Raw genomic sequence first — 23,847 nt, 5'->3', positions numbered from 1 at the left:
ATCAGGTCAAAGTGTCCCAATCATTTTTGGTCCCAAATTTTTATAAATGTTACTGGTAGTCACTGTATGAAGAGTTTTTGCGTATAATGTCACAGTTTACTTTATTTTGCTCTCCTCACTTTCATAAATGAACTATAGTGTCCTGCACACACTAGTGAAACAATATAAAAATTACATCTAGTGTCTGAATTATTTTTGGTTTGACTGTACTAACGTTACTTGATTATTATAATATTCATTAACATGTTACTCCAAGGCACTTCAAAGAATATACCGGTAACTGGAAATATAATCTACAGTATTGTCCAAATATTGGTGTTTGTTTATAATAAAAAACTGATGAAGAATGAACATGCACATGCATCTCTGCTGGGATAATATTGTTTACATGGTGAATGAAGTAAGGAACAGGAGGTCGTGTGGAGAAACTGTATTATTAAGAACTGTGACTCCCTCAGCTTGTGTTAAAGCCACAGGAGTGTGAAAGCAGAGCCAGAGACACGATAAAGCCATCGCACATGATTGCATTCAATTTGACCGTTCGCAAAGACCCGCCCCCTTTAGTTACTGTTGCTATGTCTGACAAGCCACGCCTCTCTCACGCACACATGTTCTCACGCAGTGAAACACACATCGCAGAGCAGAGACACTGACACACACTGACACACAGGACAGACCAGCTTACTTTTAAGTCTCAACTTTTAAATTTGTCATTTTTTAAAGAAATGTAAACAATAAATAGCGTTTTGTGTCTCTTTAATGTGTCTGACAGATCGCTCAGTTAAAGCTCCTCGTGAACCGATCATCTCTTCCTTCTAGTTCATTTACAGCATCAAATAAACATGAATGAACATCAGAAGGAATGTTGTTTTAACCGCTGAAAGACGTCAGTACACTCCGCTTTTCAAGTTCAATCCACCGACGTTAATCTACTAACTCTCCTGACTGCTTTGTCGGACAAAAATGGCGGATTATGATTGGTCAGATCGCCTGTCAATCAAGCTCCCTGCGAAGGGTCAGTCCCAAACGTGTGGGATCTACGTGTGGAAGCAAAGCGCAGTTGCCCAGTGTGATCGTGCAAATCGTGTATCTGATACGGGTGTAACGATCCCCTCATGTCACGATACTGAACTCACGATACCATATTATTGCGATACCATCAAAATGGTAAATTTGGTTTAACAGTGGGTGTAAATGAATAGTTATAAAACGGATTGTTCCGGTCCTTGATTCTGATTGGTTGAGCCGCGTTCGAAGCCGTAACACACCTGTGACCGCATTACATTAGTGTTACTGCGCAACTGCCGTTTGTGATGCTTTGTTGCTGCATGTGTTGCTTGGCAACCTCTTTGGAACTACTTTGCTTGGCGGAGGAATAAATGTGTTGCAACGTTATATTTTTTTGTTGCTGGTGTTTATTTTATGAACAAAATTAAAATGAATATTTTTATGGAATAACCGTTTTATAAAAGCCGTGATTTACAGTGGATTTAGAACAGCTAAGGGTTTTTTATTTATTATATTTAAAATAATGTAGGATACGTTTTACTGGTTACATCAGACATTTGGCATTACAGATACCAGATACCACAAATATTCCCCCATTGCATTATTATACATTATATTCAACATTATATATAGTCATTAAATGTAGTAGTGACACGAAAACCCTGTAAACTTAATTTTTTAACACAGTAATTTTCATTTTGGGTGAACGATACGATACATACTGATGCATTTTTGTATTGCGATATATTGTGACACGATATATTGTTACACCCCTAGTATGTGAAAACGCATGTGAAGAACTGATTGCGTGTGTGTGTGTGTGTGTGTGTGTGAGAGGCGTTCAGCATCAGTGAGTGTAAATTGCACTGATGTTCAGCATCAGCATCTGAACCGAACTCTTAATCCCTGAGTCGATCCGCTCATTTCTCATCCGCTCTCTGACAGCATCCATTTACCGGTGTTGAGTTCTGGGTGACCTGCGGATACCTGCACACTCATCCTATCCGCACTGAGAACAACACACACACACACACACACACACACACGTACACTCACACGCACACTCGCACACACACACACACACACTCACACGCATACACGCACACACACGCACACAGTGCTGCCTGCAGTCTGCAGTCTCTCTCTCACACACACACACACGCTCTTCTTAAAGGGGGAATACGTTTACATGCTGAACAGGACAAAAGGAATATCATCCATGCATATCCAGAACAAATAAAAAAAATAAGTACAGATTTTATATGTGTGTGTATATATATATATATATATATATATATGTTTTATTTTTTTGTTAGTTGGATAATACTTTTTATTTAAAAATTATGTTTTTTTTCTATTAAGGTTATTATTATTTATTTATATTAATTACACTGCAAAAAATTTTTTATTATTATTATAATTTATTATATATTATTAGAATGTATTATTATTATTCATCCAACTGGCTCAACAAAGTGAATAAAAATAATAGTGGTATTATTATTTTTGCCCATGCTCATTCTATCAGTGCTTATTAATGAATAAAAAAATTATAGTAATAACACCATTATTATTATTATTTTCGCTAATTTCCTAGCAGCATAAGGACATTATGCTGCAGTGATGTTTGAGGTCGTCTGGCAGCGGTTATTATTATTATTCATATTCATGTTACCCCATCATTCCAGAGCAGGACAGTCATTATAATCGAGCATCAGTGTATCAGCTGCTGCAATGCAATCATACTGTTGACATCAAGCGGAATGGACTCACCAAACCATGAAATCCGTCCAAAACACCAGCGCTTCTGCTTCTATCCAGGAATATAATAATAATGTGAGTCTGTTCTCATGGTCCAGCGTCGTGTCTCTCTTTTATCCGCATTTGTGTTGGAGAATCAGACGACATTCACCCGGCGAGGATCAACTGATACTGAGGGGAAAAAATCACAGCTTCCGAGCGGGGCTGATGAAACCCCGCCCACCGCGAGAGCCAGCCAATAGCAGCGCAGGACGCTCCTCGAGTCACCTGATACACTCCGCCTACTGTGCGCATCAGCCAATAACAGCAGAAAGCAGCATTAGTCGCTGAGGCTGCTTCAAAGATGCTGTTTATAAAAAAAATTTTGATTTTTTTTTAAGTATTAGGTTTATTTACCTTTATTAATCGCATAAGTTAATTGCATATTTTAATGTTTATTCGTTGTAATAACAAGTATTCATTACTTCAATGAGCTCATTGTTTCTGCATTAAATTATTACATTGTTTAAATTAATCAATTTTTAGCTAACTGTGATTTTTTATATGTACATTTCTGAAATACATAACTTAGACAGTTACTGTACCTCTGATAACAGATCACTCTAAATTGTAATGTGGATGTGTATTGTGAAAAGTGCTATACAAATAAACGTGAAGTGAATTGATGACAGTAAATGCAAATGCATTTATTTTTTTGCTTTTACAAACTAAGGGCCAATCCAAAAATTCCCAGCGAGTTCCCAAATCACTCGTTGGATGATGCCGACAAATTAAAACCTAAATATAAAAATTCTAAGAATGTTATTATTTGACTCCCAAAAATAGCCAAATGTGAACCATATGTAACAAACAAACCATAATATAAATTGACACACCCCTACTTATTTGACTATATATATTAGTTATATACTGTAGCAGTGTTTTATTTTTTACATGTTTTTGTGCATTATAGTTTTCCTCCATGGAGTTATAATTAACACATATTTCTATATAATTGTTTGTAGTTTGTTCTGGTTATTTTCCCTACACTTTTATCTATGGTTTGTACGCAATGCCACATTTGTCCTTAATTACTGCAGACTTAATTACTGCATTATTAAACACCAAATGGTTTCCTTTATGACTTTTATCCAATGAATCCACTCAGACCTCTTTTTCACAACATTTTATTCATTTACTGAATTGGTCAAACGGTAAAGTTACACTTTTAAAGAAGAGTTTATAAACCATGTTCTTCAAATGACCAAACAATTGAACGGAGCAAAAATGTGATTCTGTAGAACTGTGCAATCTCTCATTTAATATCAGTACAAACATTAGTAGTCAAATACAAGAATACAAACATTTAACATTGATCAGACTCTAAAACCTGAGACTAAAACCGGCTACACAAATAAAAACAGCTCTAAAGTCTTGGAGTGCAGATGCTGAGCGAGGTTCTTGATGCGACAGAGGCGAACGTGCCGCACGTCTCCAGCGCCGTACACTCGGTATATGTGATAGCGCTCTCTCTCCTTGAGCGCCAGATCCAGCTCGTTCGCGGACATGTGGATGAAGTGTCGATCTCGCCTGACCGTCGTCTTCACCTCCACGAAGATCTCGCGTTCACCTTCGCCTGCCAACCCTAGTGATGAAAAAGTATACTTTATTGTATTTGAAATATATTCCCTTTTCAATAGTACATTGCAAATATACTAACAAAAAACACTATCTTTAAATATATTAAAAGTATTATTAGCATCATGCACAATACTACGGAAGAGGATTAGGGCCAAGCAATAATAAAAAAAATAAAACCATCTCGAGAATAAAGTAAAAAAAAATTCGAAATACAATCTTGAGAATAAACTCATTGAATATCGAGAATAAAGTCGTTGTGTTTCGAGAAAAAACTCGTTAAATTTCGAGAAAAAAGTCGAAATACAATCTTGAGAATAAACTCATTAAATTTCGAGAATAAAGTCGTTGTGTTTCGAGAAAAAACTAGTTAAATTTCGAGAAAAAAATCGAAATACAATCTTGAGAATAAACTCATTAAATTTCGAGAATAAAGTCGTTGAGTTTTGAGAAAAAACTTGTTAAATTTCGAGAATAAAGTCGTTGTGTTTTGAGAAAATACTTGTTAAATTTCGAGAAAAAAGTCGTTGTGTTTTGAGAAAAAACTTGTTAAATTTCGAGAATAAAGTCGTTGTGTTTTGAGAAAATACTTGTTAAATTTCGAGAATAAAGTCGTTGTGTTTTGAGAAAAAACTTGTTAAATTTCGAGAAAAAAGTCGAAATACAATCTTGAGAATAAACTCATTAAATATCGAGAATAAAGTCGTGTTTCGAGAAAAAACTCGTTAAATTTCTAGAAAAAAGTCGAAATACAATCTTGAGAATAAACTCATTACATTTCGAGAATAAAGTCGTTGTGTTTCGAGAAAAAACTCGTTAAATTTCTAGAAAAAAGTCTAAATACAATCTTGAGAATAAACTCATTAAATATCGAGAATAAAGTCGAAATAATCGTGAGAATAAACTCATTAAATTTAGAGAATCTCAAGATTGTATTTCGACTTTTTTCTCGAAATTTAACAAGTTTTTTCTCGAAACAACGACTTTATTCTCGATATTTAATGAGTTAAAAATCAAGAAATGGATATTTTTTACCCAGCCCTAATAAATACTGTGCCAAATGTATTGCTCATGGTTAGTTCATGTCAGTTAACACATTAACCTTACTGTAAAGTGTTACCAGTATTCCTAGTATATATCAGTGTTATTCACCGGGGAAGCTCAGCTTGAAGTCGCAGGCGCGTCCGCTCTCGCCTCTCTCGTTGAACCATGTGATCTCGCTGGGACCCGAACGCCCACCGTTCTCTTTCCAGTGCGTGAGGAAGGAGAAAACCAGTTGCTCTCCCCACTGTCCGATGCTGGCCGTGTCCTCCTGGTCTGTGGGAAGCACCAGGGTTTGAGGAATCGAGCAGTCCAGCGTCAGATCCTCCAGGACGTCCTCGGGACTCATGGATTTGCTCCACACCGCGTTATCCAGCGTTATCGGGGGACGAGGCCGACTTTCAGCGCCTTGAAACCGGCTCAGCACCATCTCAGGAGCCTGAGGAGCAGTCTGGCTTCTAGAGAGAAGAGCAAAGTGTTCAAATGCGATGAAAAGCAAGCAATAATAAGAGGATGTATGATGCTTTTTTTAAAAGTCTCCCTGTAGTCAATCATTTTATCCCTTAAAACTCATCTTTGATCACCTAAATGACATATTTAAACATTTTTTTGTTCCTTGAAAAAATTTCTTCATGCCTTAAAATATCTTGAATGTAACTCAACACCCTTCCCTCATTTAGTATGCATGGTTCTATGAATATGCAAATGAGCCCCGCCTCCACTCACTCACTCAGCTCAGAGATCCACTGGTTGACGATCACACGTTGATCTGATTGGTTACAAGGTAGTTTGTGACGTCAGAAACACCAGCGATTATGACTTATGAATTTACACATGGTTTGTCTTAAAGCATATTAAAAACTCCACATAGACACATAAACAACATTAAAAGCTGGATTTTCACCACAGGGGGACTTTAAGTGTGTAATGTTGCTGTGTGATCATGAAGAAGCTCCAGTTCTTCTCTATATCAGAGTCAGTGTTTCTGAACTCCTGAAACGCCTCCATTGTAGTCTTGAGTTTCTTCCGGAAGCGAACACGTCACAATATTCCTCATTATAATAATTCATATGCAGAATAAAGGGGCGGGGCCTGGTTGAGTTAGTTAGTAGTGTGTTAAACTGGTGGTTATGGGGCGGGACATTTCCCAAACACACTCGAAGCACTCGACCAATCACAACACACTGCTCCAGCCAACCAATCAGAGCACAGTGTGCTTTTCAGAAGGAGGGGCTTCATAGAGACAGGAAGTAAACAGAGCGTTACTGACAGACTGGGAAGAGAGGAGCCGCAACAATAGGAGGAGAATAATCAACATTCAAGCAGGAAAACCTGTTCGACTAGAGCCTGAAACTACATCAAGACTTTGAGAAAGGGCGTAATAGATCCTCCTTAATATCCTGTTCACTGTTGCTCCTCTTTTTGAGCACAGATCTGAACTTAAACGGTTGTAATTCATGAGGTTGGTCTCTTTTTAATCAAAGTGTAAACTAACTATTCTTTAATATTATACAAAATATGTGTTTAACTAAATCATTTGGACTCTAAAATTGCTTGAAAATCAAACCCAAATGTGTAAACAAGTTGTGTTCCAAATTATTATTTTTTTAAATGAGCCGCTAAAAGGTTTTAAATTAATGTTTTCATGGTAACGGAACGTCTAACTTTCACAGGATGAATTTTGACTATTCAAGCTCTCGAATGATCCTTTAATCAAGCTTTATGAATGAAACACGGGTTATGAAGCGAACACGTACTGCGGATCTGCTGCGGCGCTGCTTTCCTCCGCTGGAGTTTCATCGCCTTCGTTCTGAGGACTGACATCTTCTTCTCTTTCCTCTGTGTGAACAAAAACATGTTTAAAACAGCCATTCACAAACTTTTTTTGCCAGCTGAACCCTTTTATCTAAAATATTTTCTTTAAAGTCGGCATAAAACAGAAGTTGTGCTGGTCTTTTACTGTGTCGTATATCCGAGTGAAACGCTTCTGGAACAAGAACAAATGTGGGCGGGGCTTGATTGTGTCTGTGAGGAATTGATTGGATGGTTGTGGTTTGCTATTGGCTGATCTCATGTGAGTGACAGGTTATAGCTCCGCCCACATCATCAGAGAAGAAAAGAGATGCTGCAAGAGGAACTTATTCTGATTCGAGATTATTAACACAATAATGATGCGCACCAGTAAATCATTTTGACTTTATTTGTAACTAAGTCCTCTTGAGATTTTAGGTTGATATTACAATAATTTAACGACACATGTGCATGTCCATGGTTCTGTGATGTCGGTTAATGGTCACATGACATGCAGGTAAACTAATAAACTATTTCATTTTAAGTTTCTCATAACTGTTGCCTTCTTCACTGCAGGGAGAAACAGATTTATAAACGTGTTTGTCCACAAAATGTTGAAAATTAGGCATTGTTGCATTCATGCAATTTCATATACATTAATTGTGCAGCCCTATATTTTCTTTTCTTTTCTTTATTTTTTTCTTTTCAATTTTATCATTTAATTAATGATATTCACAAACCCCTGTTTAGGAAACCCTGAGATAAAATAAGAAATCCATAATAGGGACATTTTTTTGATCGTGAAATTTGTTCTTTCAAAAATAAGAGGGATGCCCGAGATCGTAAAGTTATTGCTTTTACTACAATTTTGGCCAGACGGGCCATCCTTCTTAAATGGAGGCATGCTTCCCCTCCGACGCATGACAGGTGGATACAGGACATTTTTCACTGTATTTGACTTGAAAAGTTAAGATATTCACTCTCTGGTTCACTTACATCCTTTTACAAGACTTGGAATTTACAATTACAATTACAATTACCCTTTTTAAATTACATTAAGGGTTTACCTTGTGCACCTGTAACTGGCAATGGTACATAATTTTCGCTTATTAGGAGGATCTTTGTAGGGGATTTATTTACTTATTTATTTTTTTGTTACCTATTATTATTATTATTATTATTATTTATTTTTTTATTTTTTTTCTGAGCTACTGGATGGTGGGGGGGGGGGGGGGGAGAGATCATGTAAGGGGTTAATAATGGACAATATCTTACTGTATACTGTTTATGATGTCTGTATTGTCATTGAAATCCAATAAAAAAGATTTGGTGTAAAAATAAGAGGGCAAAATTGGGGCCACGAGAGCGAAATTCAATATATACATATGTATATGTATGTATGTATGTATATATATATGTATATATATATATATATATATATATATGTATATATATATATATATATATATATATGCAAGACGTAAGTTTAAAAAAAGTGAACTTAAGTTACAGAATTTTGTTTATTGTTATGAAAAATGCACAAAAATGTAAAATTTTATGAAATCTATATTTTCAAAAACACGTTTTACTCTTAAAAAACTGCAAGAATATCAAAGCCATAAATCTAAACAAGTTGTGCTCCAAATTTGAGGTTGATATCTCGAAAAAAATGATCTTTCAGTGAGATGTTGTTCGGCTGCAGTACCAAACGCTTCCACTAGAGGAAACTCGTCTCGTTTATTTCCAATGCGCTCGTTTCTGACCGCGAGGAGCTCAAGTGTGACTATTTTTTTCAAGACCATTTAACCTTTTTTTTGTGTGTGTGTGTTTACACAGCAAGTGCCAAAACCTTTACCAAGTTACCATTACGATGAACTAAAAACTATTTCTGAATCACAAGACCTGGGGGTTGTGGGACGATGCCGCCCGCTCTGGGAGCCTGTTGATGTTGATGTTGATGTTGAGCTCTTGGGTCTTCATGCACTGGAGCTTCTGCGGTTCGCTGATGGACACTGGTGTTGGACGAGCTGTTCCTCTCGACTCGGGATTGAGCTGGAGGAATCAGAGGAGCCGGAGGAGGCCACATCTTCATCACCTCCTCCAAAGCTTGGCTGCCTGAACCTACAAAACACAGATGCGTTATGAGCTCGCTCGCTGGTGCCACTGCAAATATACAACAACAAACCTGGTCTAAGGCCAATGCACATGATTTACTGATCTAAAACTCAAGACTAAATAAGACTAAATTTCGTCTACTCAAAATCTCAAATCTTATGCAGCTGCAAAAGCAAAGTGGCTCCTCTTCAAATGTGGTCTGTACCTGAACTTTGTACTCCTGTTTTACTGAGCGAAGCTTTAGGCGGCCAGCAAACCAGCCGGTCCTCTTTATTCAGATCCGGCGGGATTTGCTCCTCCTGCACGACTTCTGATGGACGAACTGCAAACACAAACACCACAGATCAACGCTGATCTTTCATCACAAAAAATGCCGTATTAAACATCCATTTTAAAGCACAAAATGATGTGTTCGTACAGTTGGGGCTGGATCGAAAATATAAATGATCATATATCGATTATTGATCATGGATCGATTATATTTACGCTGTATTTATAATCCATTTATTCAGTTTTTGAGCATAGACCTGAAAATTAAACTGCCAACTTTAACGGTCGTAAATCTTGAATGCTTTAGAGCGACAGACTGAAGTTTGATCTCTTTTCAAAGACGACACTCGGCAGATTATTGCTGAAGTGAGAAAAGTTTTAAAAAGTGAACTTAAAAAAAGTTACAGAATTTTACGTTTATTGTTCTAAAAAATGCACAAAAATACTATTTTAAATTTTATTTTGAAATATATATTTTCAAAAACACGTTTTACTCTAAAACTGCAAGAAAATCAAAGCCATAAATCTAAACAAGTTGTGTTCAGTTTGTACAGTTAGGGCTGGGTCGAAAATATCAATTTCTCAATTTTAATCAATTCTCATTTTGATCAACGGAAATCGAATCTTAAATCCCCAGATTGGTCTTTCAGTCGGTGCTGTTTTCAGGAGATGCGTGAACAAAACTTCACTAAACATTATATGTAGCGGCTGCCGTTCAATAATCTTTGTGCTTTGATACTTTTGATAAGAAACAAAGTCTCCGCTTTCAAATTCTGTCTCTTTAATGTGTGTGACAGATGAAGCGATCATCTCTTCCTCTTCACTACTAGTTACAGCAGCAAATAAACATCAGTGAACATCAGAGGAAATGATGAAAGATACAGAACAACTTCCTGAACTCAATCATGTCTCATGTGATCCATCAATCAGTGTTTCAACCTCAGAAAGACTGGAGAACAATACGCCACATTTCCTTCAGAAAAGCCGTTAAACTCGTTAAACAGTGTCCATAAACTCAACAGAGAAATAACTCTAGCGAAGAACGTTTTGATAAATATATGCACTACATTACATTTTCATATATTTTTACCTAATCCGTTCTTCATTAATTAGTATATTTTTAATAAAACCGCTATGAATTAAACTAGGGATGCACGATATATCGGCCACAATATCGGTATCGGCCGATATATGTTAATTTTTAATGTTATTGTTATCGGCCTGATAAGAAAATTTTGCAGATATATTAAAGCCGATAAATAATATTATTTCCTTCAGCTGAGACACTTCAGATGTTCAACATGATGATTTTTAAATTTGTAGAGATAATAGGAACAAGGAAAATAGAGTTCAGTGCAACATGTGCAGCGCAAGTCTGTCATATCGGCTACATAACATTATAATGAGAACATTATTATAATTGTGTGTTTGGGACATGATGAGACTTTTGTTTTTTTAATCAGGCTCTCAAAAATTATATAAAAATTTGGATTTAGATTTATCGACCAATATATCGGTTATCGGCTTTCATATATAAAGAATTATCGGTATCGGCCAAAATTTTCATATCGGTGCATCCCTAATTTAAATGTTTATATTTCAAAAGATGAATTGGAGTAGAAACTAGTGATGCACGATATATCTGCCATATCGGTATCAGCCGATATATGATAATAATTTTTAATGTTATTGTTATCGGCCAGATAAGAAATTTTGCCGATATATTAAAGGCGAGAAATAATGTATTATTTCCTTCAGCTGAGACACTTCAGATGTTCAACATGATAGTTTTGAATTTGGACTTTTGTTTTTGTAATCAGGCTCTCAAAAATTATATAAAAATTTGGATTTAGATTTATCGGCCAATATATCGGTTATCGGCTTTCAAATATAAAGGGTTATCGGTATCGGCCACAATGTTCATATCGGTGAATGTTTATGTTTAAATGTTTATATTTCAAAAGATGAATTGGAGTAGAAACGTTATTATGCTAAAATAATAATGCTTGTGTGCAAATCAGTTGTTTTTATACAGTTCTTGTATAGTTTACAGCATTCGATTTTTTTACTGACATGTACTGTACCTGATATATATCCAAATGAATCAATATCGAATCGGTGCATCCCTAATAGAAACGTTATTATGTAAAAAAAAAAAAAAAAAAAAAATGCCATTTAAATGTTTATATACAAATCATTATATACAAAACAACCTCCCCAATTATTACAAACGACTAGAGGTCACCAGGTAATGCTAATCCCGTGAGAATAGGGCTTAATTAGTTGAAAGATTTTTTTTTACTGACGTACTGTACCTGATATATATATATATATATATCTCCAAATGAATCATTATCGGATCAAACCGCAAGCATGTTAATCTGAACCCGAATGGTGAGATGTGTGTCAGTGCGCAGGCCTGGTTACTAATGTGTGTAGCGACTCTCAGCCTCTTCTTTTCGCCCGGCAACAGCTGCGCTTTCATGTCAAACAAACACACATTAGCATACGCGCACTGTGCATGTGGTGCGCGAGGAGTGATGAAATGAGGGCGCGGATTAAACCGGGAAGAAAATCAAAGGGATCAACACAGCTGTTAATTTCTGGATGCTTCCCGACTCCGGGGATCGCGCCGTCGGTTCAGGGACACAAAGAAGATCTGATTACCGATGACTTCTGTTCTCACTTCCACCGGTTGTGGCGCCGGGACGTCCCATGGCTCCTCGTTCTCTGGGAGTTCTTGAACGTTTTCCCGGTCCAGAAGCCTCTTTAAATCAGCTTGGTCCTGAGTCACATGATGAACAAGATTCATGTGATGGAGTTTGTATGAGAGATGTCAATCAAAAAGAAATTTTAAGCAAAATAATTACAAGATATGCTAATTACTTGATCGTAGTTAGTCACAATCGGGATTCATTTAATTAAATAATATATATAATTTACATAATTAATAACAGTAATATATATATATATATATATATATATACACACACATACATATATATACATATCATATACAGTACACGCACATATTAAAGCATATAAAAAATTGAAAAAATACATTCAAGTATATATTAAAGAAAATAGACATACATATAAATAAAAATATATATAAAAATAAATTAAGTAGTTTGGAATAACTGATTATTAACTATTAGAAAAATAGCAAACTAATTTACTGCTTATTAATACTAATTAAAAACATTTTTAAACCAAATCGAAGGGAAGAAACATGCAGAAAAAAGCATTATCTTGAAAATATTATATTATATTATTTTAGAAAATAAAATTGTACACTCATGTATTCAAGGTGTAAAGAATGTAGGTTATTATTTTATTTTAGCATCACTGAGACACTATTATATTTTTTGTTAATATTTTGATTTCTATTTTCATTTTAAAGATTTAGTAATTTTGTTGTTTTTGTCATTTTTTAAAATGTCTATATTAGTTATTATCATATTAAAACTACTATTATACTTATTATAAGCTTTAGTTTTTATATTTACTATTATATTTAGTTTATATATACTTCAAATTAAACCAAACGGAAATTAAAATGTTGTTTTACAAATACAATTTTAGTCTTTTTTTTTACAATTATTTTTATTTTATATTATTTTATTAAAATTTTATTATTATATTTTTAAAGTAAATTTACAATTAATGCTTATTTTATTTCAAGGAATAAATGTTTTATGGTTTTAGTTAATGATAATAGCCTGCACCACATGACATATCTAAAGACCAAATATGAATATTGTTTCAAACCATATGAAACAAACACAAACACAAAGAGATTTGGTACATATGTGAATAAAAACAAATCTCCATGTTACATAAATTGAAATAAATGTTTGCACTCTTGCCAATCTCTGCTGAAGAAACTTTAATATTTTATAAAAGGTCAAAAATGAACTACTTATGTGATTTCTGTACGGCCCGGAGGCATGACTACATTAATATCCCATCCCAAGCACTCAAAGTGTCCATATCGTACCAGGTGAGAGAAAACCCTCTCATCTTTATCCCAAAGGACCAGTGAGCGCTCTAGCTTTTCACTTAAGATGCAGCATTTAGTGTTTTTCAAGCCATAAATTTTGCTTTCAGCTCTCAATCACTCAATCTTGCTTTTGAAAACAAGGGCAGCGTGACCTTGGAGGAATACAGCTGGCATCAGTGTGTGTGTGTGTGTGTGTGTGAATATGTGGCTTGGAGGCTCGTTTTAATCATGATCCGACTCTGATTTAAACTCTCTCTCTATATATGTGTGTGTGTGTGTGTGTGTGTGTATATACTCTATACTCACGTTTATGCATGAAACAAGGCCCTGGAGAAAGCGCTCCAGTTCTTTGGCAAAGCTCTTTTCCATGGTGAACAATTTCACCAGCTCTCTGCAAAATAACATAAATAGAGATGAACCACACACACACACACACACACACACACACAAGGATTAGGGATGGATGATAAATCAGAAATGAAATAAAAATTTGGATTTAGATTTATAGGCCAATATATCGGTTATCGGCTTTCAAATATTAAAGAATTATCGGTATCGGGCAAAATTTTCATATCGGTGCATCCCTAATTTAAATGTTTATATTTCAAAAGATGAATTGGAGTAGAAACTAGTGATGCACGATATATCTGCCATATCGGTATCGGTATGATATGATATCGGTATCAGCCGATATATGATCATTTTTAATGTTATCGTTATCGGCCAGATACGAAAATTTGGCTGATATATTAAAGCTGATAAATAATGTATTATCTCCTTCAGCTGAGACACTTCAGATGCCACTGTTCAACATGATGGTTCTGAATTGCTTGAAATATGATTGAATCACTTCAAAAAAAGGAAAATAGAGTTCAGTGCAACATGTGCAGCGCAAGTCTGTCAATATCGGCTACATAATATTATAATGAGAACATCATTATAATTGTGTGATTGGGACATGATGAGACTTTTGGTTTAGTAATCAGGCTCTCAACAATTATATAAACATTTGGATTTAGATTTATCAGCCAATATATCGGTTATCGGCTTTCAGATATAAAGAATTATCGGTTATCGGTATTGGACAAAATGTTCATATCAGTGCATATCCCTAATGAGGATTGAGAAGCATGAGACGTGCTGGAACCACACGGCAGACGCTGTACCTGCAGATGTCCAGTTTGGCAGAGAGATGATCCTTGTGGATGTACAGCTCTTTTTTGTCTTTCAGGAGACATATAATATCCTCGCTCTCGAAGATCGGGTCCTCGTCCGGCACCTCGAGCCGATAATGATTATACAGCTTCCCAACCTGCACAAACACAAACGCTTCAGTTTTAAAAGAAATAGGGCTGCCCCCTAATAGTCGACTAGAAGAGGCTTCGTCGACCAAAATTATATTAAGTCGTTTAGTCGCAGAAAAAAAAAGTGTCGAAATCACGCCGGCTGTGACGGACAGATCGTTAACGGCAGGAAATCCAAACATTCGCCATTAATTTCTCAACCTCAAATAAGGCTTTATCACTGAGACATGTAAGTAGCAGCAACTGTACAAGTGTAATGTTAGCTAGATAAATGTGTGCTGTTATTAGTGTGTGTGGAGAGAGTGTTTCCTGCATTATTACAGGCGCCATTACTCGCATTTAACTTAAAATACTCCCTCATTTTTGCTCATACGGATGAGAGTAATGCAAACTGTGAAGGCTCTACTCTTATCTCTGTCAACTCACAGTAACAGCAAAACGTTGTGCTTTTGTAAAATAATGACGCTTTCTGTCGATCTTGAACTTGAGCGCATCATAAATGAACTGAAACTCAGCGTATACTTGCTTCACAGACATGAGGAATATATCTATAGAAAGCTTGACAGTTTTTACATTTGAATGAACAGATTCCAGTGGAGAATGAATATTCTCAGATTATGTAATCCGTATGAAACGAGCATATAGATGACGAGTCAGCATCGTGACTTAATCTCTGCAGCTGAAAACACAGAAAACATTATCAATAAATTATTAAAATGTTTAGAGAGTCTCAATCTGTTTTTTTCACGACACATTTATAATCATTAGGTGTTGCAGCTTTATGTTCGAATCTGAGCGCTGATTAGGCTATACGTATTTTATACAGGCAATTAAAGGCGCATTATTATGATTTATGGCTTATAAATATAAACGCGCGGTTAGTCAACTAATGGCTTAAATGAACGACTACTAGTCGACTAGAAAAATCTTTATTCGAGGGCAGCTCTAGAAAGAAAAATATTTAATCTCAGATCAATATTTGGTGTCTAAGGTGTCCATTTTCAACTAAAAATGTAAAACTTTTTACGCGCTTTGACCGTTTTTTTTACACGACAACGGCGTTTTGGGCGCCTGAAAACGCAAAGATTTGAAAACGTGTTTCAAAGTGCAAGTTTTTGAAAACGGTCTCCATGTAAACAACAAAAACACGAATTTTTGAAAACGATGACGTCATGCACATGCGTATTACGTGTTCAGTCTATAGTGTTTCATCGCCATCTAATGGCCTGGCAGCAGAATACAACATTTTTAGTCGTTTTCACGGATCCGTGTGAATGGGGATCGTTTTGACAATGGTGTCGTCTGTACGCGGAAAACTTCTCCGTTTTAAGCCTATCGTTGTAAACGTACCTTAAATATTTACTTATGTGGCAAGAAGCCGTGTTATAAGCGGGATAATGTACATCCGGCCGGTTGTTATCTCAGAATAAACCCCTTCAGGCTGATGGAGACCTGATCCTGATCACCTGATCGGGTTTATTCTGAGATAACAACCGGCTGAACGTACATTATCCCTTACTTAAAATAAACGTGCGATTAGCCGACTAATGGCTTAAATGAACGACTACTAGTCGACTAAATATTTAAAAAAAGAAAGAATATAATCCAGCAAGTGATTTGAGTAAACCGCACCTGTCCGAAACTCAGCGAGCTGATGCGTTTGGCAATCCCACAATCCTTCAGCTCATTGTACATGTCTTCAAAATCAGCATGGTGGAAGATGAACCTCTGGATGTACGGGACGAGCTGTCGAACCAGCGCCTGTAGTGCGGGACACGGCCGGTAAAGCTCGGTCTGAGCCTCGGTGGTCACGCAGCGAGAGAGCTTCTCCACACCGCAGATCTGCAGGAATAACTCCCGATCGCGCTCGCTGAACAACTCCTTCTCCGGCTTTCCTGAGGACAAGAGGACCAGGGAACCGCCTTCACAATCCAGGCCATTCATTACACAGTTAAAACCTGTTTTTGAGCACAGACGTGAAAATGCATTCGAACTTAAAGTCCCCCTGTGGTGATAATCCAGTTTTTAATGTTGTTTATGTGTCTATGTGGTGTTTTTAATATGCTTTAAGACAAACCATGTGTAAATTCATAAGTCGACACCATTGCTGAGTATTTTCTCCTTAAAACTGCAGTGAACCAAAGACAGTCTCAAAAACACGCTTTGAAATCGCTGGTGTTTCTGACATCACAAACTACCTTGTAACCAATCAGATCAACGTGTGATCGTCAACCAGTGGATCTCTGAGCTGAGTGAGTGAGTGGAGGCGGGGCTCATTTGCATATTCATAGAACCGCGCATACTAAATGAGGCAAGGGTGTCGAGTTACATTCAAGAGATTTTAAGGAAAAAAACTTTTAAATAAGGGATAAAACTAAATGGTTGTAGTTCATTGATAATAATAATAAATATTTCTCGAGCAGCAAATCCGCATATTAGACTGATTTCTGAAGGATCATGTGACACTGAAGACTGGAGTAATGATGCTGAAAATTCAGCTTTGATTACAGTAAAAAAAAGTACATTTTAAATTATATTTAAAAAAAACAGCTGTTTATATTGTACTAATATTTTTGTTTTGCATGTTTTTTTGCATTTTTAATCAAATAAATGCAGACTTGGTGAAAATAAGAGAATTCTCTTAAAAACAATAAAAATCGTACCGATCCCAAACTTTTGAACGGCAGTATAAAGTTTGGTGTGTGTAAAGCTGCCGGATTGGAGATTTCTAAATGAAACTCACCGTCTTTAAAGACTAAAATCTACAGACACTAACAGATAAAGTGCAATAAAAGAAAGGTTATGGAAGCAAAACAGCTCAAAATTGAGCAGTATGTGAAAAAACACTGGTTTTGACAGCAGCGTCTCGCCTTAAAAGTCTAACTGGTTGTGTAAAAAAGGCATTAAACATCGTAATATGGATATATCGATCGCACACCCCTGAATCTAAACACATTTTTTGAGGGATCAGCAAAAGTTCATGATGAAACGTCCATTTTAAAGCCCTAGTTTCCATCATCACTTTAAACACGGCATTAAACACGGAGGAGCTCAATGGGTAATTTCGCACTGGTTCTTTCAGTTTGAAAAAGCTGAAAAATAGTATTTTTGTGCATTTTTCATAACAATAAACGTAAAATTCTGTAACTTTTTTTAAGTTCACTTTTTTAAACTTTTCTCACTTCAGCAATAATCTGCCAAGTGTCGTCTTTGAAAAGAGACCAAACTTCAGTCTGTTGCTCTAAAGCATTCAAGATTTACCACAGTTCAAGTTGGAAATTTAATTTTCAGGTCTATGCTCAGAAAGTGAATAAATGGATTATATAAATATAATTTAGTAAAACATGCATGCTAAAGAAAGGCGTGTTTCCCCCTACCATCATGCCTGGATCTGCTGGCGGCTCTCCTGGCTGCAGACGGCAGGTTGAGCAAACACACCTGACTGTGCGATTTGAAGATCTTCTCCAAGTTTGCGCTGTCTGCGATCATGGGCTTCCGAGCTAACGTGACCCATCCGCTAGTCTTGGTGGGGAAAACTCGCTTATGGGACACCATTTCTGTTAAGACCATAAAACTGATTAAGACGAGAGCAGAGCAGGATCTCAGCAGCTCAATAAACACACCAGGTTTAGGATCTCACCCTTCAGATGGTGGCAGTACGTGGAGTTCAGCTGAGGGTCCTGATCCTCTCCGTGACCATGGACTTTACATTTATCAGCTTTTAGAGAGAGAGAGAGAGAGAGAGAGAGAGAGAATTTTTTTTGAATTTCAAAATCCTTTTATTACAAATTTTAAAACATTGTCCAGTCAATTAACACTGTTTTCAGAACAGAAAAATGTAAATGTTTTCAGAAAAATCAGAACAGAAAAGGCTAAGAGAGAGAGAGAGAGAGAGAGAGAGAGAGAGAGAGACAACAGAAATGTCCAAATGCCAGTTTAATGGATGATTATGCAGAATATGATTTGATTCGCACCCAGTTTGGCGAAGATGACGGACACGTCTTGGACCACGTCTCCTGTGGCGAGAGGAGAAGACTCGCAGACGGCCTCCAGCAGGGACACGTACTGCAAAATCGAGGGATTCTGCTCCACTTTCAGAGACTGCAATGACAATCAACGCTTCTTACAACACGTTTATTTCAGTATCAGACATATAAAATGATCCTGTACCTGAATCAGTCCCATTTAAATTATCAGGCGATGTATCAGTCGGCCCTTTTTATTGTGTTCCAAATTCCTTGTTTTGTTTACATTTTTCTGGATTCTATTTTAATTTTTTATTTTAATATTACAAAATGATGGATGTCTAAATCAATTGAATTTCTAAAATTTAATAATTGATTAAAATTGAAATCATACTGGGGCCCTATGTTTTATTTTTTCCAAAATTTCTTGTTTAAATTTGATTTCAATTTAATTATTTAATTATATTTTAATAAAGGATGTCTAGTGAATTGACTTCAAAAAGTTTACAATTTATTTAAATTTATTAAAGTTAAAAAATATGAAAAGGGCCTTATGAAATGTTTTATTTTCCCCCAAAATTTCATGTTTAAATTTTGATTCAATTTTAGTGATTTAATTACATTTTAATAAAGGATGTCTAGTGAATTGACTTAAAAAAGTTTACAATTTAATAATTTATTAAAATTAACATTAATATTGTCCCATGAAATGTGTTTTATTTTTTTCCCCCAAATTCTGTTTTTAAAGCAATGCATAAGACATTATCAACTAAATTTATATTTTAAAAATGTACATTAATTTCTTTAATTTTTTGCCAAACAAAACAAAAAGTTCACTGTATAATTAAAACATCCATGAAAAATTGTCACATTACTTAAAAATAATGTTTTAATGAACTTTATTATTATTGTCATTATTACATTCTGCTGTATAATAGTAATATACGTCTGTCATAATTTATTCAAGTTAAACTGAACTTTTATTTTGACAAGACTTTTGAGTTTCTGTGTGTATCACATTAAAGTGATTCATCCAAAATTGCCACATTACACAGTAAATTCCGTTTTTACAACTGGATTACACAACTATGTAAATATTTTCCACATTTGCATATATTATAGATTTTTTTTAAATTTATTTATCTGTATCAATATTGGAAATCTTCTTGTACATGCTCATTTCCTCTATGTATATAATCTAATACTCACTTAAAGTTAATCTCTAAAAACATTAATACATTAATAACAGTTTGCGCAAAAAATAAATAAATAAATAAATAAATAATCTTCATACTTTACACTTCAATGTTGTGATGTCTACATTCACAATTTTAGCTTTTAGGCGTTTAATTTTACATTTATTTAGACAAAATAGAATTACATTTTAATATTGGCTATTTCTTAGCCAGAACATGACAATCATTTCCGGCTTATCAATATCGGCCGTAATTTCACCCCTAAACAAACCTTGAACATGCTCTTCATGTCCTGCAAACTATTATAAAATGGTGCCAAGACTCTGGGCTCCTGAATCCCACTGTCGGACCGTCGGATCAACTCCTTGTATCTCTGGAACATTCCCGTCGGATCCCACCAGCAAACCTCTTTAAGATGATAGAAGTGCCCAGAGCACCACTCATCCTTCCTGTATGACATAGATTTTTAAAATTATTTTAATATGTTCCTTGAGGTTCACTTATAAGGTACTGAAGATTTTTGCACAAAAACAAAACAAAAATATATGCAGAAAAATTATTATTTTCAAGCTTAATTCTGAGCCTCTGCCTGAAATGATCAGGTTTTAGAGTGCGGCTCCTTTAAGGCTGGTCAGTTAACGCCCACTGTTATGATTGGCTAACGTCATTGCATAGGAAACACTTTATATTGCCACTCGCTATTGCACACGAGTAAGTGTTTAAAACGTTATCCTTATAAAACCGTCATTCACAGACTGAGCGTTATGAGATCCTTTACTTTACAGTCGCTGCTTCATCTGTCAGCAGAGGCTTCTGTGTGAACTCTCCATTACACTGAGCCTCATTTACAAACCAATCTGCAGTCACACGCTCCGAACACACACACACTCCTCTGACTTGATCCGGGACGCCTTTAAAATAAACCATCCACTAGTTTCTGACGCTGGGATCTTCTTCAAGTCCGTCAGAAACTGAACACACGTCTGTTTACTGTATCAGTGTAGACAGCGTCAGTCATTATAATGGCTTCTGTTTGCTTTTGATGTAGAGCTGCACGATACTGAAGAAAAATGCGATATTAAATAATGCGATGTTCGATATGCGATATGATAATGCTTAAAGTGTCTAAAATAAATTTGAATTATCTTTAAAATATATTCAAAATGATATAACCTGCATACGTGTTTCACATTCTTTTTGTGACTAGAAAACATCCCTGAACTTCTGCCAGTGAACATCAGTGTTTTACTGTATATCAGAAGTGTTATTGTAACATCAGTGTAAACCTCGGGGTTCAGGTTATCCTACATTAGGGTAATTAACAACAGAAACTGAATAATCAAATGTAAAAATAAACACTGCTTAGTTTTCACTGTATGAATTAAATATATCCTGATTCTTATTAAAGCTACTAAAGTTATTCAGCCGAGAGCAGTGAGGGATTTTCTCTCTGTCTTTTGTTCATGACTCCAGTTATTGCAAGCCGTTGCGATATACATATCACGATATATACATATGCGATATTTCGATAATTTTGATATATTGTGCATATTTTGACGCAACACTCACATCCAGTGTAGGCTAATGTCAGCCGCTAAGCGATTGAGCGCCAGTGGGCGGAGCCTATTATTGCAGTGGGCGGTGCCTATGGTGCGATATGTATAACTACTGGTTGATGTGTGGCTCTAGAGGCGGGCATATGTAAATGAATTTGCCCGTGTGATGTCACAGATCACTCAATATCAAAACGAGCTGTTTTTGAAGCTTGATTAAATAAATGCTTTGTTTATAATGAGGATGTTGTTTTAAGATATGAAACTTGCAGGATGTTTTAATAGTTCAAAGACCTCTTATATGTCATGACCTGAACATGTATGGTTGATATCTGTTCATCTGACCTGTCGTACTCGATGAAGACAGCGGGCGAGTGCTGGAACAGGTCTCTGATCTGCACACTGGTGCACTGGGCGTACAGGTACTGGTACACCGCATGGATGTGCTCCACAGTCGAGGTGAAGTCTGCTCCTTTAGGCTCTTCACACGGATCCTCCGAGGCCTTCGTGCACCAGCGCTTCAGATAGCCAATCATGTCCTCCACATGCACACTGTGTCTCATTCCTGCACGCACAATTATACGATAATATGCACCGTTCAAAGGTTTGGCACTGAAACATTTCTGATTATTATCAATGTTGAAAACAGGGCTGTGAAACGAATCGCAAAATCCAAAATAAAAGTTTGTGTTTACATAGTATATGTGTGTGTACTGTGTATAATTATTTTGTATATATAAATACACACACATGCATGTTGTATATATTTAAGAAAAATGTGTTATTTATATATAAAAGATTTGTCAGATTATATAGAAACATGTATACAGTATATACATGCAAATATTTCTGAAATATACATGCATGTGTATTTATATATACAAATTAATTATACACAGTACACACACATCTATTATGTAAACAAACTTTTATTTTGGATCGCGATCAATCGTTTCACAGCCCTAGTTTGAAACCCGTGATACATTTTATTTTTCAGGATTCTTTTTGATGAATAGAAAGTTCAAAAGAACAGCATTTATTTGAAATAGGATTTTATTTATTTAGGATTTATTTGAAATAGGAAACATTTTAAATATCTTTAGTTCACTTTACTTTATCAATTTAATGCGTCCTCGCTAAATCAAAGTATTCATTTCTTTATATGTAAAAAATACCTTATCAGACCCCAACGTTTAGAAAAATTGTGTAAGTTCCAAACAAACAATTGAAGACTGCCTTTAGCTTTCCTTCTTTCTTTTCTTCTTTCTTTCTTTTCTTCTTTCTTTCCTTCTTTCTTTCTTTCTTTCCTTCCTTCTTTCTTTCCTTCTTTCTTTCTTTCTTTCCTTCTTTCTTTCCTTCCTTCTTTCTTTCCTTCTTTCTTTCTTTCTTTCCTTCTTTCCTTCCTTCTTTCTTTCTTTCCTTCCTTCCTTCTTTCTTTCTTTCCTTCTTTCCTTCCTTCTTTCTTTCTTTCTTTCCTTCCTTCCTTCTTTCTTTCCTTCTTTCTTTCTTTCTTTCTTTCCTTCTTTCTTTCTTTCTTTCCTTCTTTCTTTCTTTCTTTCCTTCCTTCCTTCTTTTTTCCTTCTTTCCTTCCTTCTTTCTTTCTTTTCTTTTTCTTTCTTTCTTTCTTTCTTTCCTTCTTTCCTTCCTTCTTTCTTTCTTTCCTTCCTTCCTTCTTTCTTTCTTTCTTTCCTTCTTTCTTTCTTTCTTTCTTTCTTTCCTTCCTTCTTTCTTTCCTTCCTTCTTTCTTTCTTTCTTTCTTTCCTTCTTTCTTTCTTTCCTTCTTTCTTTCTTTCTTTCTTTCCTTCCTTCTTTCTTTCTTTCCTTCCTTCTTTCTTTCCTTCTTTCCTTCCTTCTTTCTTTCTTTCCTTCTTTTTTCCTTCTTTCCTTCCTTCCTTCTTTCTTTCTTTCTTTCTTTCCTTCTTTCTTTCTTTCTTTCTTTCCTTCTTTCTTTCTTTCTTTCTTTCTTTCTTTCTTTCTTTCCTTCCTTCTTTCTTTCTTTCTTTCTTTCTTTCTTTCCTTCTTTCCTTCCTTCTTTCTTTCTTTCTTTCTTTCTTTCTTTCTTTCCTTCCTTCTTTCCTTCCTTCTTTCTTTCTTTCTTTCTTTCTTTCTTTCTTTCTTTCCTTCTTTCTTTCTTTCTTTTTCTTTCTTTCTTTCCTTCTTTCTTTCTTTCTTTCTTTCTTTCTTTCCTTCTTTCTTTCTTTCTTTCTTTCTTTCCTTCCTTCC

General features: G+C 35.6%; 2 protein-coding genes across 8 annotated transcripts in view; both read right to left on the bottom strand.

The window, feature by feature from the left end:
• bsk146 (brain specific kinase 146) overlaps positions 1–2,942 on the bottom strand; it is an 18,086-nt gene extending 15,144 nt beyond the window's left edge. The window contains exon 1 of the mRNA XM_084134615.1: positions 2,782–2,942. The gene's annotated coding sequence lies outside the window, so the exon portion shown is untranslated. The remainder of the gene's footprint in view (positions 1–2,781) is intronic.
• A 977-nt stretch (positions 2,943–3,919) lies between these two features.
• The window catches only part of LOC311095800 (uncharacterized protein), a 92,406-nt gene continuing 72,478 nt past the window's right edge, over positions 3,920–23,847 (bottom strand). For all 7 annotated transcript variants that reach the window (XM_084134585.1, XM_084134586.1, XM_084134587.1 and 4 more), the window contains 14 exons: positions 21,970–22,189; positions 20,343–20,520; positions 18,885–19,011; positions 18,551–18,628; positions 18,288–18,467; positions 16,543–16,805; positions 14,773–14,918; positions 13,913–13,997; positions 12,271–12,388; positions 9,539–9,655; positions 9,121–9,339; positions 7,185–7,266; positions 5,539–5,885; positions 3,920–4,393 (listed from right to left, as the gene is read on the bottom strand). In XM_084134585.1, coding sequence (XP_083990711.1) covers positions 4,155–4,393; positions 5,539–5,885; positions 7,185–7,266; positions 9,121–9,339; positions 9,539–9,655; positions 12,271–12,388; positions 13,913–13,997; positions 14,773–14,918; positions 16,543–16,805; positions 18,288–18,467; positions 18,551–18,628; positions 18,885–19,011; positions 20,343–20,520; positions 21,970–22,189 — 2,399 coding nt within the window. In that variant the 3' untranslated portion in view covers positions 3,920–4,154. The remainder of the gene's footprint in view (positions 4,394–5,538; positions 5,886–7,184; positions 7,267–9,120; positions 9,340–9,538; positions 9,656–12,270; positions 12,389–13,912; positions 13,998–14,772; positions 14,919–16,542; positions 16,806–18,287; positions 18,468–18,550; positions 18,629–18,884; positions 19,012–20,342; positions 20,521–21,969; positions 22,190–23,847) is intronic.

This window comes from Abramis brama (assembly GCF_963993115.1).
Source record: "Abramis brama genome assembly, chromosome: 14".
Classification (NCBI taxonomy): Eukaryota; Metazoa; Chordata; class Actinopteri; order Cypriniformes; family Leuciscidae; genus Abramis; species Abramis brama.
This window is presented reverse-complemented; position numbering and strand designations above follow the sequence as displayed.